Source organism: Rutidosis leptorrhynchoides, chromosome 3, assembly GCF_046630445.1.
Source record: "Rutidosis leptorrhynchoides isolate AG116_Rl617_1_P2 chromosome 3, CSIRO_AGI_Rlap_v1, whole genome shotgun sequence".
Taxonomy (NCBI): Eukaryota; Viridiplantae; Streptophyta; class Magnoliopsida; order Asterales; family Asteraceae; genus Rutidosis; species Rutidosis leptorrhynchoides.
In genome coordinates this window covers 341,542,019-341,555,060 of record NC_092335.1, presented here as the reverse complement: position 1 = coordinate 341,555,060, position 13,042 = coordinate 341,542,019, and the positions used below count along the sequence as shown (strand labels likewise).

General features: G+C 40.2%; 1 protein-coding gene across 1 annotated transcript; it reads left to right on the top strand.

Annotated features, from left to right (window-relative positions):
* Positions 1–1,290: 1,290 nt before the first annotated feature.
* Positions 1,291–1,845, top strand: LOC139901163 (uncharacterized). The gene has a single exon (XM_071883898.1). It carries the CDS (start codon positions 1,291–1,293, stop codon positions 1,843–1,845), a length of 555 nt encoding a protein of 184 aa, XP_071739999.1.
* The last annotated feature ends 11,197 nt before the right edge of the window (positions 1,846–13,042 follow it).

The window sequence follows — 13,042 nt, the reverse complement described above, 5'->3', positions numbered from 1 at the left end:
GCAAGATGGGATTGTTAAGTGTTTTGACATGACTTTTATTGTGTTCTAATCTATTTTAAATTATAGTATGAGGACATGAAGTGGAGTGGATATTGAGGGTCCAAGTTGCGGGGGTGATAACAATGATGATGACCTTACGGCCAAGATTGAGGCCGCACTTGAGAGTTATTCGGCGGTGTTCATCGGGAAGGTGAGAGAGATATTTCAACAAACGGTGGATGAACAAATCACCGATCTCATAAGTGAACGGGTGTGTGAGGCATTGAAAGAAGAGTTTGAGAAGAGGTTTACGATGCCTCAAGTCGAGGGTGGTGCCGATGAGGGGTTCCTTAATCATGGTATTCCCGACAACACTAGTGGGAGGGGGTTTAGTTACAAAGACTTTAAGCTAATTAAGCCTCCAATCTTCGAAGGGAATCTCAATCCTCTCATAAGTACTAGGTGGATATCCGACGTTGAAGGGTGTTTTCGAGTGAACGAATGCCCACCCGATAATAAGACAAGGCTTGCTACGAGCCTATTAAGGGGTGCGAAGAAGACTTGGTTGGATGATAAAATTTTAGTGATGGGTGAAGGGCCTTTTATGAGTTTGTCATGGGATGATTTCAACACCGAGTTCTTCTTAGAGGAGTATCGCACACAAGCCGATCTTACCCGAATAAGGAATGAGTTGCGAAGTTTGAGGCAACGGTCGATGGACCTAAACACTCTAAAGGCTACTTTTCTTGCTAAGGTTCAGTTTTGCCCCGAGTATATCGGGAATGACCGTATGTTGATGGAGGACTTCCATAAGACCTTAAATGATGATATGCGTAAGAAGATTAGTCTTGGTCACGTTAAGTCCTTCTCCGAGTTAACGTTCTGAAAGTAGGTGATGCTTCCTTTAATAAGAGGAATTTTGAGGCTAGTAGTGCTCCGGGAAAAAAGGCAAAAAGTGGGGCCGAAAGTGTTAGAAGTGTGAAGAAAGGGGGACCGGGAGGCTACGCTCCTACTTGTTTCAATTGTGGCCAAAATGGGCACTATTTTCGTGATTGTACTAACCCTCCTGCTAGTAAGATCACTTGTTTTAATTGTCGAAAAGAGGGTCATCAAAAATCCGAGTGTCCTGATTTGGGTTTGGGGGAAAAGAGCAATGATAACACCAAACGTTTAGAAAAGGCGGCGGGGCTCGCGAGGGGTCGAAACTTCATGATGACTACCGATGCTGCTAGGAAGTCCAACTAGGTGGTTTCAGGTACTTTCTTGGTTAACTCTAAACCCGGTAAGGTTCTGTTTGATAGTGGTGCCGATATGTCGTATGTTTCCTTAAAATATGCGGCTATTTTAGATTGTCCCTTATGTGATCGAGACTTTCCTTTACAAGTTGAGATCGTGGATGGTAGGTTCTCGGTGGCTAATGAGGTATATAAAAATTGTGTTATTGATTTCGGAACCAAGAGGTTTGATATCGACTTGGTTCCTATTACTTTGGGTGAATTTGATGTTGTGATGGGTATGGATTGGCTTGATCATAATAGAGCTAATCTTGATTGTCATGAGAAGTTTGTAAGGGTAAGAACCCCAAGTGGGGGAGAACTAATTGTGTATGGTGAAGCTCGAAGACGTCCCGTGCCTATTTGTACTTACGCTCGGGCGCGTCGACACGTGTCTAGTGGAGGTATGGCTTACCTAGCTCATGTGGTTGATACTCGTGATGAGCCACCTTCCATTAAATATATTCTTGGTGTTCCGCCGGTAAGACAAGTGGAGTTTCGCATCGACTTGGTTCCGGGGGCGAATCCTATTGCCAAAACTCCCTATCGTTTGGCACCAAATGAGATGCGCGAATTTTTGAACCAAACCTAAGAGTTGTTAGAAAAGGATTTTATTCGACCGAGTAGCTCACCATGGGGTGCTCCGGTTTTTTTTGTGAAGAAGAAAAATGGTAGTATGCGTATGTGCATCGATTACCGTGAGCTTAATAATCAAGAATCGTTATTCGTTGCCTAGGATTGACGATTTGTTTGATCAACTTCAAGGTGCGTGTTATTTCTCCAAGATTGACTTGCGATCCGGTTACCATCAAATGCGGATCCGTGAGGAAGATATCGAAAACACGGCGTTTCTGACGCGATATGTGCATTTTGAGTTCGTAGTAATGCCTTTTGGTCTTAGGAATGCACCTGCGGCATTTATGGACCTTATGAACCGAGTGTGCCAACCTATGTTGGACAAGTTGGTAATTGTGTTCATTGAAGACATACTTGTTTATTCAAAGAGTATGAAGGAACATGAACATCATTTGCGTGAGTTGTTGAAGACGTTGCGTAAGGAGAAGTTGTATGCGAAATTCTCGAAGTGTGAATTTTTGTTAAGGGAAGTACAATTCCTTGGCCATTTTGTAAATCACGAGGGGATTAAAGTGGATCAGGGAAAAATTGAAGCGATTAAGAGTTGGGAACGACCGACTACACCTACAGAAGTCCAAAGTTTCCTCGGATTGGCCAGTTATTACCGTCGGTTTATCCAAGATTTTTCCAAGATTGCTTCATCTTTAACCAAGCTAACTCGGAAGAATGTGAAGTTCGAATGGGGTGATTGTAGCAACCCGACAAAATCGTCATTGACGGCGCCGTCTACTTAGGTCCCGTTACGTGGTCATAAGTCTTTAAAATGACGTTTGACCAAAATATGTCGCATTCATTTCAAATGTAAAAGTGTTTCAAGTTTACAAAGGTAGTTCTACGACTAGTTACATTACAATGTTTAACGTACAAATGAAACCTATGCGACACAAGTTTGAAAGTAATCCAAAAGATGCTCCATGTATGCATATATACTCGACATCCAAGCAAGTATCAAAAAGAGTGCGGAAGCATGTATCACATAGCATTTAAGGACCTGAGAAAACATATAGAAAACTGTCAACGAAAAATGTTGGTGAAATCAAAGGTGCATTAGTAACGTTGTTTTTGAACCACAAGATTTAATATAGTTGATTATCCAAATCGTTTGTATTCCAAAAGTATGTTCGCGAGCACCCAATTATCAAGACTTAACTGTTTTGTACCCTGTTACGTAGTATTAGAACATACACTATACTCGAAAATATATTTCATCCGCTAACGGTAGCGAACCGTCCGAATGAGGCTCGTCAAGTCCATGTGATCACATAATATAAGTTCTCGTTTACACCCTGCAAGTGTAACTAATGATAATTGAATTGAGGCTTTTTACCCTGCAAGTGTAACTAATGATAATTGAATTGAGGCTTTTTGTTCAAACTCGCACGTGGAAGGTTTGTTTTCGTACTTGTGTTCAAAGTATTAAAAGTATGATACGTATATGTTTCTCATCCCATAGTTTAAAGCGTAAAAGTTGTTGAAAAGGTGGGACTATGATCTCACCTTGGTTGCATGAATAGTAAATTGTACTTTACAAGGTAACGTGTGCAAGAACGAATGCTAGTCTTGACCTAAACAAATAAGTTCATATCAATATTGGTGAAGACGGTCGGTCAAAGTGTTCAATTAGTCCTATGGCTCGTTACGACTCGATTAATATAGCATGTGAGTCACATTGTCAAGTTTCATGCAAGGTACAAGTATAAAAACATGTTAGAACGATTGCACAAACATTTGGTTAAGTTTGATTAAAAGTCAACCTTGGGTCGGGTTAAAGTCAACGAAAAAGTCAACACGTTCGGGTCGGGTCTCGAACTATTTTTCTGAGGTTTTTAATCATATATAAGCATGTTAGAACAAGTTACATGTGAATCGGAGGTGCGTAGCATAACAAACATTTTTCATAAAAGTGTAAGCTTGATCAGAAACCAAACACGGAAAATGGCGCGCCGTGACCAAAGAGTGCCGCGCCGCAGCAATTAACGTGAACTTATGCCTGGTCAGTTTCAATTGTTCAAGTCTAAATCCAAACTTCAATTAAGCACAATTCACAAACCGTAAACACTTAGAACACGTATCTTATATCATTGGAAAGGTAATTTGACGAGGAACACAACTAAACACATTTCATCAATCAAAAGCATCATTTGCAAAAATCGAATTTCTAAGTTGATAGTTCATTAAATGTTCACCATAAATGCCTTCAAGTTCATAGATACACTTTGATGATTCGGGAATTAAATGCACACATATAATATGCCGTTTCGTAGGTAATTACGCATACAATACAACTAAATACTTACAAACAACATTGCATAGCATTTGGTGCATCAAAAATCCATTTTATTTCTATCAAACCCTAACTCAAAATCACAACTTTTGCAATTAAGTTTATGGAGTCTTTCCAAGTCAACCTAAACATCAAATTGGAGCTAGTGATGCTAGTAACACATTTAATACATGCACTTTTAACATCTAACAACATTTAAACAACTAAATCTCAAGATCAAACACACTCATTTCAAGTTCATGCTAGTTACACTAAAATAACGAGATCGAGCATATAAATCACATAATCATGTTAGACTTGAGTCATAGACACTAATTAACACTTCTATAAGTTAAAAACATCAAGAACACAAAATCTAATGTTTTTAGAAAGTTACCTAAATGCAATAAAGTTGGTATGGATTCGAAGAGGAAGATGCAAGGATTCCGAATATGTATTTTGTTTTGATGTTTGCTTCCTTGAAATGATTTAGATGATGATTCTTTGAATTGGGTGTTTGAGAGTAAAAAGTGAAAGTAAGAGAGAAAGAGGAGGATGAATGAGTGGAAGGGATGAGGTTTGACCACCTTGACCTAGTCACCACTTTGGTCCATTGGCAAATTTAGTCCTTCAAGTTTTAAGCGTTTGCGTGAATTACCTAAACGAGATATTTTATAACGCATGTTAATGGAAGGTGTTATAATATATAACGGACTTTAAGAAAATGTATAACGGAAGGTAAATGGAAAAAGGCGGGATGTTACATTACCTACTCCTTAAAAGAAATTTCGCCCCAAAATTTAAGTAGGCGTAGTAGTCGTTGTTTCTTCCTCGGGATCTTGCGCTTCTGAATTCATGAATAAATGAGGATACTTCCTTTGTATTTGATCTAGTCTTTACCAAGTAAACTCGGGTACCCTTTTAGCATTCCAACGAACTTTGACAATCGGAATTCGGCTTTGTTTTAGCGTTCTGACGGAGTGGTCCACAATTTCGACTGATTCTTCCACAAAATGAAGTTTGTCATCAATAGCAAGCTCCTCGAGAGGAATGGTGAGTTCGGGTTTGGCAAAGCACTTCTTCAAATTTGATACATGGAAAGTAGGATGAACAAAGCTTAATTGAGGCAGAAGATCTAAACGATACGCAACGGTTCCAACACGCTCCAAGATTTTGAAAGGACCAATATACCGCGGATTTAGCTTCCCGCATTTCCCGAAACGGATTACACCTTTCCAAGGTGCGACTTTTAACATTACGCGGTCACCGACTTGAAATTTGAGGTCGTTGCATCTTTTGTCGGTATAGCTCTTTTGACGACTTCGGGCCGTCTGGAGCCTATCTCGGATTTGAACGATCTTCTCGGTCGTTTCATGAATGAGTTCGGGTCCGGTGATTTGTGTGTCGCCTACTTCGGCCCAACAAAGAGGTGAACGAAATTTTCGGCCATATAATGCTTCGAATGGTGCGGCGTTAATACTCGTGTGATAACTATTGTTGTAGGAGAATTCGGCGAGAGGCAAGTGCTTGTCCCAAGCTTTTCCGACATCGATAACGCAAGCTCGTAGCATGTCTTCCAAGGTTTGAATTGTGCGTTCGCTTTGTCCGTCAGTTTGTGGATGATATGCGGAGCTCATGTCTAAACGCGTTCCCAACGCTTCTTGTAAAGTACGCCAAAATCTAGAAACAAAACGGCCATCTCGGTCAGAAATAATCGATAAGGATACACCGTGACGGGCGATGATCTCTTTAATGTAAAGTTGTGCAAGTTTCTCCATTTTGTCATTTCCTTCATGGCTAGGAAGTGCGCGGATTCGGTGAGACGGTCAACAATAACCCAAATAGTATCATAACTGCCCATCGTCTTTGGTAGTTTGGTGATAAAATCCATCGTTATCCTTTCTCACTTCCATTGCGGGATTTCGGGTTGTTGAAGTAATCCGGATGGTCTTTGATGTTTGGCTTTGACTTTGGAGCAAGTTAGGCATTTTCCAACATAAGTAGCGACGTCCCTTTTAATGTTCAGCCACCAATATTGTTCCTTGAGGTCGTGGTACATCTTATTGGCACCGGGGTGAATCGAATATCTTGACTTATGGGCTTCGTCTAAAATAAGGCTTCGTAGGTCCCCATAACTAGGTACCCAAATTCTTCCGGAGAAATATCGGAGTCTATTTTTTTAACTTCGAATCAAGAGGTGTGGACATTCAAGTGTTCGAGAGAGATGTTTTCATCCTTGAGAGCCTCGTCTTGGGCTACACGAATTTGACTATTGAGGTTGGTGTGAATGGTGATGTTTAAAGCTCGGACACGAAGAGGCACCGCGCTTTCCTTTCGACTTAAGGCACCGGCTACTACGTTTGCCTTCCCGGGATGGTAACGAAGCTCACAATCATAATCGTTTAAAGTTTCAATCCACCGGCGTTGTCTCATGTTTAGTTATTTTTGGTCGAAGATGTGTTGGAGGCTTTTGTGATCGGTGAAGATAGTACTCTTGGTTCTATAAGGATAGTGTCTCCACATTTTTAGTTCAAAGACAAGGGAGATGCATAAGCAATGACTTTCTTTCGTTGCATCAATACACACCCAAAACCATGTTTCGAGGCATCACAATATACAACAAAATCATCATTGCCTTCGGGAAGTGACAAGATAGGAGCGGTGGTTAGCTTTGTCTTCAAGACTTGAAACGCGGATTCTTGCTCGGTCGCCCAAATGAATTTATTTTCCTTGTGAGTTAACGTGGTTAGAGGACGTACAACCAAAGAGAAGTTTTCGATGAATCTACGATAGTACCCGGCGAGACCCAAGAATTGATGAATGTGAGTAGGAGTAGTAGGAGTTTCCCATTTGCTAATGGCTTCGATTTTTGATGGATCGACCTTAATACCTTGATCACTTACAACATGACTAAGAAATTGAACTTCCTTCAACCAAAATTCACACTTGGAGAATTTGGCATAGAGTCGTTCTTGTCTCAAGAGTTCGAGCACGAGTCGAAGGTGTTGTTCGTGTTCTTCTTTGCTTTTAGAATAGATCAAGATGTCATCGATGAACACAATAACGAATTTATCGAGATACGGTTTGCACACGTGGTTCATAAGGTCCATGAACACCTCTGGTGCATTAGTGAGACCAAATGGCATTACAAGAAATTCATAACTACCATAACGAGTCCGGAAAGCGGTTTTGGAGACATCTTCCCCCTTAACCCTTAATTGATGATAACCCGAGCGGAGATCGATTTTTGAATATACACGAGATCCTTGTAATTGATCAAAGAGGTCATCGATGCGTGGAAGAGGATATCGGTTCTTAACCGTCAATTTTTTTAGTTCACGATTGTCGATACACATTCGTAGGGATCTATCTTTCTTCTTAACGAATAAAATCGGAGCGCCCCATGGTGAATGGCTAGGTTGGATAAAACCATGGTCAAGTAGTTCTTAAATTTGACTATGCAATTCTTACATTTCAGATGGAGCAAGTCTATACGGTGCACGTGCTATGGGTGTGGCTCCCGGAATAAGATCGATTTGGAATTCAACCGGTCGATGAGGTGGAAGACCCAGCAATTCATCAGGAAATACATCGGAAAAGTCACTAACAATTTACACATCATCGATATGCTTCTCATCAGACTCGACTTTCTTAACGTGGGCAAGGATCGCAAAACAACCCTTACGGAGTAGTTTTCTAACTTTAAGGCATGAGACGAGGTTGAGTCCGGTGCAACTCTTATCGCCATAGACAATCAAGGGTTCACCGTTCTCGATAGGAATCCGGATTGCATTAAGATCGCAAAGAATGTGAGATTTCATTTTGACTAACCAATTCATACTGATTATTACATCGAAGCTCCCAAGTTCCATGGGTATCAAGTCAATTTCAAACTCAATTCCCAAAATATTTAACGTACACCCCCGATAATATGTGTCGGCACTCAATAGGTTCCCGTTGGCCACCTCAATGGCATAAGTAGTATCTAGGGGGAGTGGTGGAGTGCTAAGAGTATGAACCAAAGTCTTGGATATAAAACATTTATCGGCACCCGAATCGAATAAGCAAGAAACATAAGATTTGTTGAGAAGAAACGTACCCGTGACTAGTTCATTGTCATCTCGGGCCTCTTGGGCATTAATGTTGAAAGCTTGGCCGCGTGTGTTGGGGTTAACTTTCTTCTTCGGACATGCATTTCTAAAATGACCCGTTTTGCCACATTCAAAAAAAGCACCCGGTTTTGGTGCATTGGGCCCCTTTTGAGCGACGGGGGCGGTACTTCTACAATCGTTGGCCACATGACCACTCCTTTGGCACCGGTGGCAAAATGATTTGTCACATTCACCATAGTGATGTTTGTGGCATTTATTGCAAAAAAGGTTTATTTCCGCCATAACTTTTCTTGGCGTCGGAGGTGAAAGGTTTTTTGGTGAAGTTGTTGTTGTAGTTGCTTGATTGGGAGGCTTTCCATTTTCTTTTGTTGCTACCCGATTTATCCTCGACTTTAGGTTCCGGTACTACGATTTCGTCCACCGTTTCTATCAATTTGCGGGCCATATTCAAAGCTTCTTGATGATTAGTGGGTTTGGATGACATTACCCCATGTTTGATGCTCTTTGGAAGACCATCCATGTAAAGTTCAACCCTTGAAGACTCGGGGTTCACAAGGTTTGGGAACATCAAGGCTAATTCGGAAAATCGTTGATTATAAGCCTTGAGATCGTTTCCGACCGCTTTTAAAGTTCTTAGCTCTTGTTCGAGCTTTCGGGTTTCTTCACGAGGGAAATATTCGATGATCATGTTTTCCCTTAAATCAGCCCAAGAGAGGGTGTGGGCTTCATCGGTACCCACCGATTGTACATAGGTGTTCCACCAAGTGAGAGCGACACCGGCGAAAGTGTGAGTGGAGTACTTGACCTTGTCTTGGTCCCGACAACCGATTATGCTAAAGACGGCTTTCGTTTGCTCAAACCATCGGGTGAGCACAACCGGTCCCCCGGTTCCATCTTAGGTGTGAGGTTTGCACCCAATGAAAGCTTTAAAGGAGCATCCCTCGTTTGAGTTACCAGCTCCATTGTTGTTGTTGTTGTGGTTGTTGTTATTGTTGTTGTTGTTGGATGAGTGACCGGCCATGGCCGCATCCACGGTGGTGGCTATCATTCGTTGTAGAGCTTGTTCGGGTGTTTCATGGCGTGGTACACGGCGAGGAGGCATTGTTCCTTCAAAATACAAGAATATCGTTGATTAGTATTCTCAATAATACTAACCGTGATATGGAATGAGGATAAAGAGAAAAATTTTCCTTGACTCGCCTTAAATTCTTTATGTCATAATGTCGAAACATTCATATGAGTCATCGTAATATAATCCCGAAAATTATATTACCCTAATTCATATGTGGATTCGACATTATTTCACGAAGTCAAGGTGGCGTGTCAATCAAATTAGACAACGTGAGATTAAGATGAAAAAAGAGTAGTTATGAGTAGAAACGTTCGAGTATAGTAGTCAAGTAATTCCTACTTCAAGTCTATATGCCGGTTGTAGTCTAGACTCACTAATGTACCCTATGACTCGGGGTTGACACCAATGAACTCTAAATCCCTACAACCAACGCTCTGATACCATCTGTAGCGACCTGACAAAATCGTCATTGACGGCGCCGTCTACTTAGGTCCCGTTACGTGGTCATAAGTCTTTAAAATGACGTTTGACCAAAATATGTCGCATTCATTTCAAATGTAAAAGTGTTTCAAGTTTACAAAGGTAGTTCCACGATTAGTTACATTACAATGTTTAACGTACAAATGAAACCTATGCGACACAATTTTGAAAGTAAGCCAAAAGATGCTCCATGTATGCATATATACTCGACATCCAAGCAAGTATCAAAAAGAGTGCAGAAGCATGTATCACATAGCATTTAAGGACCTGAGAAAACATATAGAAAAATGTCAACGAAAAACGTTGGTGAAATCATAGGTGCATTAGTAACGTTGTTTTTGAACCACAAGATTTAATATAGTTGATTATCCAAATCGTTTGTATTCCAAAAGTATGTTCGCGAGCACCCAATTATCACGACTTAACTGTTTTGTACCCTATTACATAGTGTTAGAACATACACTATACTCGAAAATATATTTCATCCGCTAACGGTAGCGAACCGTCCGAATGAGGCTCGTCAAGCCCATCTGATCACATAATACAAGTTCTCATTTACACCCTGCAAGTGTAACTAATGATAATTGAATTGAGACTTTTTGTTCAAACTCGCATGTGGAAGGTTTGTTTTCGTACTTGTGTTCAAAGTATTAAAAGTATGATACGTATATGTTTCTCATCCCATAGTTTAAAGCGTAAAAGTTGTTGAAAAGGTGGGACTATGATCTCACCTTGGTTGTACGAATAGTAAGTTGTACTTCACAAGGTAACGTGTGCAAGAATGAATGCTAGTCTTGACCTAAACAACTAGGTTCTTATCAATGTTAGTGAAGACAGTCGGTCAAAGTGTTCAATTAGTCCTATGGCTCGTTACGACTCGATTAATATAGCATGTGAGTCACATTGCCAAGTTTCATGCAAGGTACAAGTATAAAAACATGTTAGAACGATTGCACAAACATTTGGTTAAGTTTGATTAAAAGTCAACCTTGGGTCGGGTCAAAGTCAACAAAAAAGTCAACACATTCGGGTCGGGTCCCGAACTATTTTTTCTGAGGTTTTTAATCATATATAAGCATGTTAGAACAAGTTACATGTGAATTGGAGGTGCGTAGCATAACAAACATTTTTCGTAAAAGTGTAAGCTTGATCAGAAACCAAACACGGCAAATGCCGCGCCGCGACCAAAGAGTGCCGCGCCGTAGCAATCAACGTGAACTGATGCCTGGTCAGTTTCAATTGTTCAAGTCTAAATTCAAACTTCAATTAAGCACATTTCACAAACTGTAAACACTTAGAACACGTATCTTATATCATTGGAAAGGTAATTTGACGAGGAACACAACTAAATACATTTCATCAATCAAAAGCATCATTTGCAAAAATCGAATTTCCAAGTTGATAGTTCATTAAATGTTCACCATGAATGCCTTCAAGTTCATAGATGCACTTTGATGATTCGGGAATTAAATACACACATATAATACACCGTTTCGTAGGTAATTACGCATACAATACAACTAAACACTTACAAACAACATTGCATAGCATTTGGTGCATCAAAAATCCATTTTACTTCTATCAAACCCTAACTCAAAATCACAACTTTTGCAATTAAGTTTATGGAGTCTTTCCAAGTCAACCTACACATCAAATTGGAGCTAGTGATGCTAATAACACATTTAATACATGCACTTTTAACATCTAACAACATTTAAACAACTAAATCTCAAGATCAAACACACTCATTTCAAGTTCATGCTAGTTACACTAAAATAACGAGATCGAGCATATAAATCACATAATCATGTTAGACTTGAGCCATAGACACTAATTAACACTTCTATAAGTTAAAAACATCAAGAACACAAAATCTAGTATTTTTAGAAAGTTACTCAAATGCAATAAAGTTGGTATGGATTCGAAGAGGAAGATGCAAGGATTCCGAATATGCATTTTGTTTTGATGTTTGCTTTCTTGAAATGATTTAGATGATGATTCTTTGAATTGGGTGTTTGAGAGTAAAAAGTGAAAGAAAGAGAGAAATAGGAGGATGAATGAGTGGAAAGGATGAGGTTTGACCACCTTGACCTAGTCACCACTTTGGTCCATTGGCAAGTTTAGTCCCTCAAGTTTTAAGCGTTTGTGTGAATTACCTAAACGAGATATTTTAAAACGCATGTTAACGGAAGGTGTTTTAAATATATAACGGACTTTAAGAAAATGTATAACAGAAGGTAAACGGAAAAAGGCGGGATGTTACAGTGATATGCAATAAAATGCTTTTCAGCTATTGAAGAGCAAATTGTGCCAAGCTCCGGTGCTGGTATTACCGGAAGGGGTGGATGACATGGTGGTGTATTGTGATGCCTCGATTAGTGGGCTCGGTTGTGTTCTTATGCAAAGTGGTAAAGTGATCGCTTATGCCTCGAGACAATTAAAAGAGCACGAGAAGAACTACCCGACTCATGATCTTGAGCTGGCGATGGTGGTTTATGCGTTGAGAATTTGGTGTCATTATCTTTATGGTGTTAAGTGTACGGTTTATTCGGATCATAAGAATTTAAAATACTTCTTTGATCAACGTGACCTAAATAACCGACAATGGCGATGGTTAGATTTGTTGAAGGATTATGATCTTGAGATACTTTATCACCCGGGTAAAGCTAATGTGGTTGCGGATGCGTTAAGTCAGAAGAACCAAGTTCTGAGTTTTCAAGTAAAGTCGTTGCGAACGATTCTTTCGAATGATTTTCTCGAGAAACTCGGTGAGGTTCAAATTAAGGCGATTGTTAATCATAAGCGTGAAGAGCGGATTCAAGGACAAACGGAGTCGATTGTCCTAGGTACGCATGGGTTGTTATGTTTTCAAGGTCGGGTGTGGGTGCCAAAATTGGGGTTTCACCGTGCGGTGCTACTCGATGAGGCGCACAAATCAAAGTATTCTATTCATTCGGGTGCTACGAAAATGTATCTTGATTTGAAGAAGGAGTATTGGTGGCCCGGTATGAAGCGTGATGTGGTTAAGTATGTTGAGCAATGTGTTACTTGCTTGTAAGTTAAGGCCGAACATCAAAAGCCCTATGGTATAGTGCAATCGTTAGAAATCCCGAAGTGGAAATGGGAGCATCTTACCATGGATTTTATCACTAAGTTGCCCAAAACGGCGAGAACCCAATATGATACAATTTGAGTAATCTTTGATCGGTTGACGAAAAGAGCCTTG